We start from the raw sequence: 12,851 nt of genomic DNA, 5'->3' as shown, positions 1-12,851 counted from the left end.
CTAATTCTAATATCGATACGGACCTAAATATGTGAAAATATCCATATGGTTTTCGGACTCAAAATTTGAACGAAATTTGGGTACCCTAGAGAATCCCCCGAAAATCTCGTTTTGGCAAATCTGCTCCGTTTCGGGGTCCGGAATTAGCGAAATTTGGTTCGGGTCTAATTCAAATATCGATAGGGACCTAAATATGTGAAAATATAATCATATGGTTTTCGGACTCAAAATTTGAACGAAATTTGGGTACCCTAGGAGAACCCCCCGAAAACCTCGATTTGGCAAATCTGCAACGTTTCCGGTCCGGAATTCGCGAAATTTGGTTCGGGTCTAATTCAAATATCGATACGGACCTATATATGTGAAAGTATCCATATGGGTTTCGGACTCAAAATTTGAACGAAATTTGGGTACCCTAGGAGACCCCCCCGAAAACCTCGTTTTGGCAAATCTGCTCCGTTTCGGGGTCCGGAATTCTCGAAATTTGGTTCGGGTCTAATTCAAATATTGATACGGGCCTAAATATGTGAAAATATCCATATGGTTTTCGGACTTAAAATTTGAACGAAATTTGGGTACCCTAGGAGAACCCCCCGAAAACCTCGTTTTGGCAAATCTACTCCGTTTCGGGGTTCGGAATTCCGGAAATTTAGTTCGTGTCTAATTCAAATATCGATACGGACCTAAATATGTGAAAATATTCATATGGGTTTCGGACTCAAAATTTGAACGAAATTTGGGTACCCTAGGAGAACCCCCCGAAAACCTCGTTTTGGCAAATCTGCTCCGATTCGGGGTCCGGAATTCGCGAAATTTGGTTCTGGTCTAATTCTAATATCGATACGGACCTAAATATGTGAAAATATCCATATGGTTTTCGGACTCAAAATTTGAACGAAATTGGGGTACCCTAGGAGAACCCCCCGAAAACCTCGTTCTGGCAAATCTGCTCCGTTTCGGGTCTGGAATTCGCGAAATTTGGTTTGGGTCTAATTCAAATATCGATACGGACCTAAATATGTGAATATATCCATATGGTTTTCGGACTCAAAATTTGAACGAAATTTGGGTACCCTAGGAGAACCCCCCGAAAACCTCGATTTGGCAAATCGGCAACGTTTCCGGTCCAGAATTCGCGAAATTTGTTCGCGTCTAATTCAAATATTGATACAGGCCTAAATATGTGAAAATATCCATATGGTTTTCGGACTTCAAATTTGAACGAAATTTGGGTACCCTAGGAGAACCCCCCGAAAACCTCGTTTTGGCAAATCTGCTCCGTTTCGGGGTCCGGAATTCCGGAAATTTATTTCGGTTCTAATTCAAATATCGATACGGACCTAAATATGTGCAAATATCCATATGGTTTTCGGACTAAAAATTTGAACGAAATTTGGGTACCCTAGGAGAACCTCCCGAAAACCTCGTTTTGGCAAATCTGCTCCGTTCCGGGGTCCGGAATTCGTGAAATTTGGTTCGGGTCTAATTCAAATATCGATACGGACCTAAATATGTGAATATATCCATATGGTTTTCGGACTCAAAATTTGAACGAAATTTGGGTACCCTAGGAGAACCCCCCGAAAACCTCGATTTGGCAAATCTGCAACGTTTCCGGTCCAGCATTCGCGAAATTTGTTTCGGGTCTAATTCAAATATTGATACGGGCCTAAATATGTGAAAATATCCATATGGTTTTCGGACTTAAAATTTGAACGAAATTTGGGTACCCTAGGAGAACCCCCCGAAAACCTCGTTTTGGCAAATCTGCTCCGTTTCGGGGTCCGGAATTCCGGAAATTTAGTTCGGGTCTAATTCAAATATCGATACGGACCTAAATATGTGAAAATATCCATATAGTTTTCGGACTAAAAATTTGAACGAAATTTGGGTACCCTAGGAGAACCCCCCGAAAACCTCGATTTGGCAAATCTGCAACGTTTCTGGTCCGGAATTCGCGAAATTTGGTTCGGGTCTAATTCAAATATTGATACGGGCCTAAATATGTGAAAATATCAATATGGTTTTCGGACTTAAAATTTGAACGAAATTTGGGTACCCGAGGAGAACCCCCCGAAAACCTCGTTTATGCAAATCTGCTCCGTTTCGGGGTCCGGAATTCCGGAAATTTAGTTCGGGTCTAATTCAAATATCGATACGGACCTAAATATGTGAAAATATCCATATGGTTTTCAGACTCAAAATTTGAACGAAATTTGGGTACCCTAGGAGAACCCCTATAAAACTCGTTTTGGCAAATCTGCTCCGTTTCGGGTCCGAAATTCGTGAAATTTGGTTCGGGTCTAATTCTAATATCGATACGGACCTAAATATGTTAAAATATCCATATGGTTTTCGGACTCAAAATTTGAACGAAATTTGGGTACCTAGGAGAACCACTCGAAAACCTCGTTTTGGCAAACCTGCTCCGTTTCGGGGTCCGGAATTCGCGAAATTTGGTTCGGGTCTAATTCTAATATCGATACGGACCTAAATATGTGAAAATATCCATATGGTTTTCGGACTCAAAATTTGAACGAAATTTGGGTACCCTAGGGGAACCCCCCGAAAACTCGTTTTGGCAAATCTGCTCCGTTTCGGGTCTGGAATTCGCGAAATTTGTTTCGGGTCTAATTCTAATATCGATACGGACCTAAATATGTGAAAATATCCATATGGTTTTCGGATTTCAAATTTGAACGAAATTTGGGTACCCTAGGAGAACCCCCCGAAAACCTCGTTTTGGCAAATCTGCTCCGTTTCGGGGTCCGAAATTCCGGAAATTTAGTTCAGGTCTAATTCAAATATCGATACGGACCTAAATATGTGAAAATATCCATATGGTTTTCAGACTCAAAATTTGAACGAAATTTGGGTACCCTAGGAGAACCCCCAGAAAACTCGTTTTGGCAAATCTGCTCCGTTTCGGGTCCGAAATTCGTGAAATTTGGTTCGGGTCTAATTCTAATATCGATACGGACCTAAATATGTGAAAATATCCATATGGTTTTCAGACTCAAAATTTGAACGAAATTTGGGTACCCTAGAGAATCCCCCGAAAATCTCGTTTTGGCAAATCTGCTCCGTTTCGGGGTCCGGAATTCGCGTAATTTGGTTCGGGTCTAATTCAAATATCGATAGGGACCTAAATATGTGAAAATATAATCATATGGTTTTCGGACTCAAAATTTGAACGAAATTTGGGTACCCTAGGAGAACCCCCCGAAAACCTCGATTTGGCAAATCTGCAACGTTTCCGGTCCGGAATTCGCGAAATTTGGTTCGGGTCTAATTCAAATATCGATACGGACCTATATATGTGAAAGTATCCATATGGGTTTCGGACTCAAAATTTGAACGAAATTTGGGTACCCTAAACCCTAAACCCGAAACCTGAAACCCGAAACCCGCAAGCCGAAACCCGCAACCCGAAATCCGTAACCGAAACCCGGAACCCGAAACCCCGGAACCCGAAACCCCTAAACCCCGAAACCCCTAAACCCCGAAACCCCTAAACCCCGAAACCCCTAACCCGAAACCCCTAACCCTAAACCCCGAAACCTAAACCCCGAAACCCCTAAACCCCGAAACCCCTAAACCCGAAACCCCTAACCCGAAACCCCTAACCCGAAACCCTTAACCCCTAAACCCCGAAACCCCTAAACCCCGAAACCCCTAAACCCATAAACCCCTAACCCTAAACCCCAAACCCGAAACCCCAAACCCCAAACCCCAAACCCCAAACCCCAACCCCTAAACCCCTAAACCTAAACCCTAAACCCTAAACCCTAAACCCTAAACCCTAAACCCAAAACCCAAAACCCAAAACCCAAAACCCCAAAACCCCAAAACCCCAAAACCCCAAAACCCCCAAACCCCAAACCCCAAACCCCAAACCCCAAACCCCAAACCGAAAACCCCAAACCCGAAACCCCAAACCCTAACCCCTAAACCCTAACCCCTAACCCCTAACCCCTGAGCCGTGAGCCCAAACCCTAAACCCTAACCCTAAACCCTAAACCCTAAACCCTAAACCCTGAGCCGTGAGCCCAAACCCCTCACCCACACCCCGAAACCCTGAACCCTGAACCCCAAAATCGCGAAACCCCAAACCCCCGAAAACCCCTAAGCCCCCGGAACCCCCAACCACGAACCCCCAACCCCAAACCCCCGAACCCCCCAAACCCCCCAAACCCCCTAACCCCCTAAACCCTCAACCCTAAACCCCCGGACCCCCGACCCCCCGATCCCGAACCCCGAAACCCCGAACCCCAAACCCTAAAACCCCCAAACCCTCAACCCCTAAAACCCTCAACCCCGAAACCTCAAACCCTGAAAACCTGAACCCTTATTAGGAGTGCCCTCGATCATGTTGACTTGATGTTTTGGAGCGGCTTTGAGGCGAATACTGGCTTGAACAGGTTGGGTTTTCTTATAGAAACATTGAGGAGCAAGATGATTTGTTTTCCCACAAACATAACAATATCATTGATTGTTCTAGGAACCACTATTAGACTTATAAGAGTTTTGATTTCGATTATGGGAATGTTTTGAGGGGCCTTTATTATGAGATTTATTCCCAGTATTCTTGAAATGTCTATATTTGGGTTTAAAAAAACTCTTGTGGCGATTTGGATTTTTGGATTCTTTATTGAGATTGCCTTCATTTTTGGACTTCTCGTTTTGCCTATGTTCATTTTCAATACTGACTTTCACAGTAGCATTATTAAGAATGAGATTTGAAATTAATCCTTAAATATATGTCGCGCCTAATAAGTTGAACTTAAATGTTCACTATGTTCCTTTACAAAGTGAATTTCTATTAGTACTAAGTTGCTGGGATATTTAAATTCCACGATAGAAATGTGCTTTAACAGCTTACTAATTTTACATAGAAATGTGCTTTAGGAATTTACTAATTTTACAACAAACAATAATTAAAAATACTTAAAAATAAATGATAAAAATATATATTATTTTTATTACTAATTTACAGAAAACAAATACGAATCATCGTAAGGCCATTTGGCTAAACTTATTTTTTTGAAATAAGTGCTTATATTTGGATAAAATTACATAAAACTTACTTTTTTAAAAAATAAATTTTTATTTCTTTGTCAAATAATGAATATGAAACACCTCTTTATCATTTATATCCGAAAAAATAATTAAAAGAATCATTTTCTAAATAAAAAATAAGTGTTTTTTTATTATTAGTTGTGCCAAACAGGCACACTAACAACTAGGGCTGAGCATTCGGTCGGTTCGGTCCATAAGGGGACCGAACCGAAAGAACCGAAAACCGAAATTATACTTTTTTCCGAACTGAACCGAACCGAAATTAGCATATGGACCGAACCAGAACCGAACCGAAATTCGGTTCTTTCACTAAGAACCGAATTTTTTTATCAAAAATATGAAAAACATAAACTCTGCTTCCGTTGATCACTTCCTACACATCCAGCATAGTTTTTTTTCAAGCATAAAAGTAACAATATGCCGAACCTGGCCACCAACAAAAAACTCCAGATCAAACACAGAGTGACAAAACAATATTCAAATAAACAGAGCTAGCTTCCTGCAAGATTTGGGTCTCGAATCTCTACTTATGATTAGCGGTATGAATCTTTAATTCTGATTACTGATTAGGGTTTGGGTTTGTGAGGAGCGGCGGAAAGAACTGGGGTACTGATAAAGCTGTATAGGTTGTAGTCTCAACTCTCATGTCTGTAATTAACAGTAAAGCTATATAATATACAAAAGATATTTAATATATCAAATTATTAATATAAATATTTCGGTCTGGAACCGAAATTTTTTCAAAGGACCGGACTGAACCGAAATTTAATTCGGTCCAGACCGAAAAACCGAAAAAACCGAAATTCTGAAAAATTGGAATCGAACCGGACCGAATTTTCACAGTTCGGTTCGGTTCTTCGGTTCCGGTTCGGTTTTGCTCAGCCCTACTAACAACAATATTGAAAATGTTGAAAGTATAAATATTAATTATAAATTATTGATTATATATAATCTGTTTAAATATATTAGTTTTTCGATATCGTCTATAAAATGAAATATTTTTAAAAAATAAGAGTAAATTTCAAGAGTGTGGCTACATTTTACACCAATTCGCATTTTTGTGGCTGAACTTTAAAAATAGCAAAACTGTGGCTCGAGTTCTCCTCCGCCTTTTAAAAATGTGGCTGCCGTCAAGTCCACACTAACAGATCTAATGGAGGGAGGGGTATTTCTGGGTTTTTTTTAATTTTCTGCAACGATCAGAACAGTATCATCAGAGAATACTAGTCATCAGTTTGTAGACTCAAACAGTGAACAACCAAAGCACGTTAGTCACTGAACAAACAATGAACCCCAATTTTTCTGGGTGAGTTTATACACACACAATACATACGACCACGGCAGCGGCGGCGATAATCAGCCAGCACGGCGTTGTTTTAAGCCTCTCGCACCTTCTGTACTCTCTTCTTTTCTCGGCCTCTAATTTCACTTTGATTAACTGTATATACAACTATGTGCTTTTCCTGTGTATATAAGTTTGTAGGTTGGTAAAACTATCATCTTCATTTGATTAGGTTGTGATTGAGGCCTAATTATTATAGAATCTCGATAAATGAATGATCTTGATAAATTGTTTCGCATCTTTTCTCAGCAAATTAATAGAAGGTTTGTGGGTGTGTATTAGACCTTGATGAATGAATTAAATTTTCCGGGCGTGAGATTGTTTATTATAGAGGTTTAACTTATGGGGTTAGAATTTTTCTCACTGTTGGTTTGTTTTTTTTTCTTTTCTTTTTTATTCTAAGTTTCTTTTAATCTCATAAATACCTCTCCCTCTGTTAGATTCGTTAGTGTGGACTTGACGGCAGCCACATTTTACATTTTAAAAAGGCGGAGGAGAACTCGAGGCACGTTTTTGCTATTTTTAAAATTCAGTCACAAAAATGCGAATTGGTGTAAAATGTAGCCACATCCTTGAAATTTACTCAAAAAATAATGAAAGGAGGAGTTTAGGTATTTTCAAAACCCTGACTGTTATCAATCCATACAGATAACCTCCCATCAGAAGATAAAATCGCCATGGCGGCTGCTGCCGCTGCGATTTCTTCATTGCGAATTGCCTTTTGTCCGGCAAAAACAAGCCCTAAGCACTTCCGATGCCGGAGCCATAAACTCGCAATGTGTTGTTTTTCATCTTCCTCCTCTTCTGCCTCTGAACTCGACAACCTCCCGGCTCCGTATTATCTCCCCAATACCAAATGGGATCCCTTCCGCAAGAAAAAGGTTGTAATGCGCGTCGGCTACATCGGCACCGATTATAGAGGTATGTTTTTTTGTCTTCATCTCTGTGTATATTTGACTGTATTCTTATTTCTGATTACTATGTTGTAGGCTTGCAAAAGCAACCGGATCAGCCCTCTCTATCAAGTAAGTTCGGTTTTCATAATAAATGAACCACCTCCCATCTATAAACCATTTCTCCATATATTTCTCTACGATTTTGCTACAATTACCTCGATTTTCTTATAATCTCAATTGTGATAGTATTATTTTGTAATTGTCGGGTTACATACTCCCACTATCCAAAAACAAAAATAATGAGAACAAATCACATCTGGGACAGACCGTTGGCTTAGTATATATAGCTGATAACTATTGCTTCATATCCACTTCATTTGTGAGCACTATTGACTATCAACCTGCTTGTGGATCATTCACTACTTTCTATTTCTTCGATTTCCTCTCATATCGATTCACTGTCAGATAGCTGCTCTTCACTTTTATTGACTGTCATGTATGTAAATTGTTTTTCCTGACTTCTTATTTATGCTGTTTTAAATCTTCTGCCTACCTATTGTACCTTTCAAATCTTTTTTAATTTACTTATTTAAATGTGAATCCATGGAATTTTGATGGCAAAGATTATGAAATGTACTTACTATTCCAATTTATTTGATCTTCATTTCAAACTTGTCAAGTTGCCAATTCAAGCTTCATGGACTGAATTTATATATAAATAAACTAATATGTAGATGGAGAAAGTAACATCTAGTAAGACATTATAGCATTGACAAATCTAATAAAGCGTCTCAATTTTGGAATGTAGCTATAGAAGGAGAACTGGAAATTGCTCTCTATAAAGCTGGTGGAATTCGAGATAGTAACTTTGGTAATTTGCACAAAATTGGATGGGGTAGAAGTAGCCGTACAGATAAAGGAGTAAGTTTTTGTTTGAAGTTTTGATTTACTGCAAGAACACGTGTCTACTTGAGTACTGGGACAGTATAGAACTAGGTTATATTGAAATAATTCTATATATTTCTTAAGTTTTGGGGTTGGTGACTTGGAAATGTGACATTTTAAATGTGATTGCATTAGAATGAATGCTAGGACCTGGAAATTTTAGCAAAAGCGCCGTGAATTAGCATCTGTTTGGTGTTGAGACGAAACAACATAAGCATCATCCTATGAGTGAGGATCAAGCATGAAATCTAAGCTAGGGTGCTACTTAATTCAATTTTCCACTATTACATATGTTGACTAGTATACTGACCGTGTGCGACCATTATGCATAGCGACAACAATTTAACAGTACTTGATCATGTAGTAATCTTAATTTTAATATTCTTTTCAGGTTCATTCCTTGGCAACCATGATATCACTTAAAATGGAAATCCCTGTATATGCATGGAAGGAAGACCCCAATGGCATCTCTCTTGCAAATCACATTAATTCTTACCTTCCTCGTAGTATCAGAGTTTTTAGTGTTTTACCTTCACAAAGGTGAGATTTAAGGATAGGTAGAGTACTTCCATGTTTCTGGAATAGAAAATATTCGAAAATCTTATAATCTTATAATTTTGATAAATTAATAAAATTTGCCTATACCGAGCATATTAATATATAGAGATTCCGGTGCATATAATAGTTAATTGCTTCATGTCAAGTTTTGAAAACATGAAATGCCTCTTTTATGAAAATAGAGGACAAGTTTGTGCACATCAAGAAGGTCCCCAATTAATTGGAAAGTCTCGTGCATATGGTGCAGCTTTTGTTTCCCTTTCTTTTGTGATTTTTCGAGTTTTTATATGTTGTCTCATAAATTAAATTTATATAACAAGGAGCATCTTGATCACTTTCCTATTAATTTTGTACACTTATATTAATGGGAGAGGAGAATAGTTGGTGTGATGGGTTGCGGACACATATCCAATTGTCCTATTTTCTTGCCATCCCCCCATATTGTTTTGTTTTGTAATGATTTTCTTAATAAATTTTTCAGGAGCTTTGATGCTAGAAGGGAATGTAATATCCGCAAATATTCTTATCTCCTACCGGCTGAAATAATTGGAATTAAAGATACCTTAAGTGCAGCTGAAATAGATTGTCACTTGACCGAGTTTACCAATATTTTAAGCTCTTTTGAGGTACGCTTTAATTGCAAAATCTTATACCGCCTCCGTTTCAAATTAGATGTCCACTTTCAAAAAATCACACAGAAAAGTGGATGTTCACAAATTAATTGCAATATATGAGCATAATATGTGGAATGAGGTTGATCTAGGAAATATAAATAAGAGATATGTGGAGTAGAATTGACTCTGGAAATATGATTTTGCATTGAAAGTTGAAGTGGACAACTAATTTGAAACAAAGTATTTTTTGAAAGTGGACATGTAAATTTAAATGGAGGGAGTATTTTTTTTTGTTATCGGCACTCAGTTTCCTTTTAGCATTTGTGATTAAACTCGTATCTAGGTTGTTTATCTTGATGCAAAGCAATTTCTCCACATTTAAGTGTTTAGAAGATCAAAAGGAACATTTTTTATACTATTCATCTTGATTTTTTAGTCCTAATTTCTTTTTACTTTTTAGTCGCAAAATAGTTGGCTATATTAAGTTAATATGGTAAATTCTAAAAAATAATACAAAATTTTGGCACATATAATTTCTTTTAATACGATTGAATAGGATTTTAGTTTTGGCAAGAGGACAAGAAAAACAGGACGGAGTGAGTATTTTAAGGTCCCCCAGCTGTACGCCCACCGTCGTTGTCCTACCTTTTCAAACATATTGTTGCCCGCTCCACCCCTCTGCTCATGGCTTCCTCTTTCTCTCTTCATCTCCGTTCATCTTCTCTAGTAGCCTCTCCGTTGACCTTCATCTCTTTTCCCCATCTCTAGATCTATTCAATATTTTAACAAATATATGCTCTTTTTGTTGTATTCTTAAATAACTTATTGCCCCTGTTTGTAGTAAATCGATGAGTTTGGTGGTTGCCAGAATCAATGATGGTGGCTGGAATTAATGGTGGTGGTGATGAGGGGAGAGTAATGTGTATATATGTATTTGTTTGATTGAAGAAAATGACATAATCACTAAATATAACTGTTCTAATCACTGTTTGTAGGTTTGTATATACACATACATATACATACATATATATATATATAGGGGGAAGATCCTAAGAAAACCGAGCTTATCAAGAAAACCGAAGAACCCTGCTAATCACCGTCGATCATGTATGTGTGTTTAATGATATACTGTGTTGTACTGTATTGCAATAATTAATTATGTCAATCAAATCTAGCGTATATTAGGTAATTTTGTAACATAAATATATACCGAATCATTCCCACATTAATATCATCTTTAAATAGATTCTCAATCATTTAATGTATATTCAATTTGAATTTCAAATATCAAATTGTTAGAGATTCACCTTTAAAAAAAAAATACTATTTTACACTTAACATATAATATTTATAGTAAATTATCTTAGTGAATCTTGTACATAATATATATATAGGGGGAAGATCCTAAGAAAACCGAGCTTATCAAGAAAACCGAAGAACCCTGCTATCACCGTCGATCATGTATGTGTGTTTAATGATATACTGTGTTGTACTGTATTGCAATAATTAATTATGTCAATCAAATCTAGCGTATATTAGGTAATTTTGTAACATAAATATATACCGAATCATTCCCACATTAATATCATCTTTAAATAGATTCTCAATCATTTAATGTATATTCAATTTGAATTTCAAATATCAAATTGTTAGAGATTCACCTTTAAAAAAAAAATACTATTTTACACTTAACATATAATATTTATAGTAAATTATCTTAGTGAATCTTGTATATATATATTAGAAAAAATCTTGGTACAAAATGACAGAATATCTTATAAATCCTCGTACCCTTCATTATATTAATAATTTTAAGATTCTATTAAGTGTTTCACCTATAATTTTTAACATTTGAAGGATTCTTGAAGTGTTCTTTCTAAAATTATTATAATTTTTAAATTAGGATTCTTTAATATTAATTAGTTTGAAATTCTTTAAAATAATATTAATTTAAAAATATTTGAAGTGTCAAAAGGATATTATAGGGTGAATAATTTATACAAGAAAAATTAAGCATTCTAAAAGAATCTTGCACATTATTACTAGAAATAATAAAATATTTTAGAGAATCTTCTATATATGTTAATAATATTAAGATTCTATTAAGTGTTTCACCTATAATATAATAATATTTTACATTTAACATATAATATTTATAATTAAATATCTTAGTGAATCTTGTATATATATATTTTAAAAAATCTTGGTACAAAATGACAGAATATCTTATAAATCCTCGTACCCTTCATTATATTAATAATATTAAGATTCCATTAAGTGTTTCACCTATAACTTTTAACATTTGAAGGATTCTTGAAGTGTTCTTTCTAAAATTATTATAATTTTTAAATTAGGATTCTTTAATATTAATTAGTTTGAACAAGATAATAATAATTTTAAAATATTTGAAGAGTCAAAAGAATATTATAGGGTAAATAATTTATACAAGAAAAATTAAATATTCCAAAGGAATCTTTCACATTATTATTACTACAAATAAATAAAATATTTTAGTGAATCTTCTATATATATTAATAATATTAAGATTCTATTAAGTGTTTTACCTATAATTTAATATAAATTTTAGCTAATTTTATTAGTTTTATGATTAAATTTAATTTTATTATTACTTTTATTATAAAACTTATTTAATAAATAAACTAAGATTCTGCTAGAAGTTTATTTTGTATTTTAATAGTATGTGTGTTTAATGATATACTGTTTTAGTACTATATTGTAATAATTAATTATGTCAATCAAAACTAGTGTATATAAGGTAATTTTGTAACATAAATTTATACCAAATCATTCATACATTAATATCATCTTTAAATAGATTCTCAATCATTTAATATATATTCAATTTGAATTTCAAATTTCAAATTCTAAAAGACTACTATTTACACTAAAATTCTCTTAGCGAAGCTTATATCTATATATATATTAATATATATATAATATATATCTTAGCGAATCTTATATATATATATATATATATATATATATATATATATATTTTAAAAAAATCTTGGTACAAAATGACAGAATATCTTATAGATTTTCATACCCTTCATTATATTAATAATATTAAGATTCTATTAAGTGTTTCACCTATAAGGCTATAACTTTTAACATGTAAAGGATTCTTAAAATTATTATAATTTTTAAATTAGGATTCTTTGATATTACTTAGTTTGAAATTCTTCAAAATAATATTAATTTAAAAATATTTGAAAAGTCAAAAGAATATATAGGGTGAATAATTTATACAAGAAAATTTTAATATTCCAAAAGAATCTTTCACATTATTACTAGAAATAATAAAATATTTTAGAGAATCTTCTTTGTATATTAATAATATTAAGATTCTATTAAGTGTTTACTTATAATTTAATATAAATTTTAGCTAATTTTATT

At 34.8% G+C, this 12,851-nt stretch overlaps 1 protein-coding gene across 8 annotated transcripts in view; it reads left to right on the top strand.

Annotated features, from left to right (window-relative positions):
- Window positions 1-7,018: 7,018 nt before the first annotated feature.
- LOC108214724 (putative tRNA pseudouridine synthase) overlaps window positions 7,019-12,851 on the top strand; it is a 33,153-nt gene continuing 27,320 nt past the window's right edge. For 7 of the 8 annotated variants that reach the window (XR_001805764.2, XR_001805763.2, XR_001805762.2 and 4 more), the window contains exons 1-5: window positions 7,019-7,342; window positions 7,411-7,446; window positions 8,126-8,238; window positions 8,654-8,802; window positions 9,302-9,446. Coding sequence is in view for 4 of the 8 variants with exons in the window: in XM_064090335.1 (XP_063946405.1) it covers window positions 7,099-7,342; window positions 7,411-7,446; window positions 8,126-8,238; window positions 8,654-8,802; window positions 9,302-9,446 (687 nt within the window). In the remaining 4 variants the exon portion in view is untranslated. The remainder of the gene's footprint in view (window positions 7,343-7,410; window positions 7,447-8,125; window positions 8,239-8,653; window positions 8,803-9,301; window positions 9,447-12,851) is intronic. The other variant, XM_064090336.1, reaches the window with a different exon arrangement.

This window comes from Daucus carota, chromosome 3 (assembly GCF_001625215.2).
Source record: "Daucus carota subsp. sativus chromosome 3, DH1 v3.0, whole genome shotgun sequence".
Classification (NCBI taxonomy): domain Eukaryota; kingdom Viridiplantae; phylum Streptophyta; class Magnoliopsida; order Apiales; family Apiaceae; genus Daucus; species Daucus carota.
The sequence above is the reverse complement of the archived record's forward strand: the minus strand, read 5'-3'. Positions and strand labels throughout refer to the sequence as shown.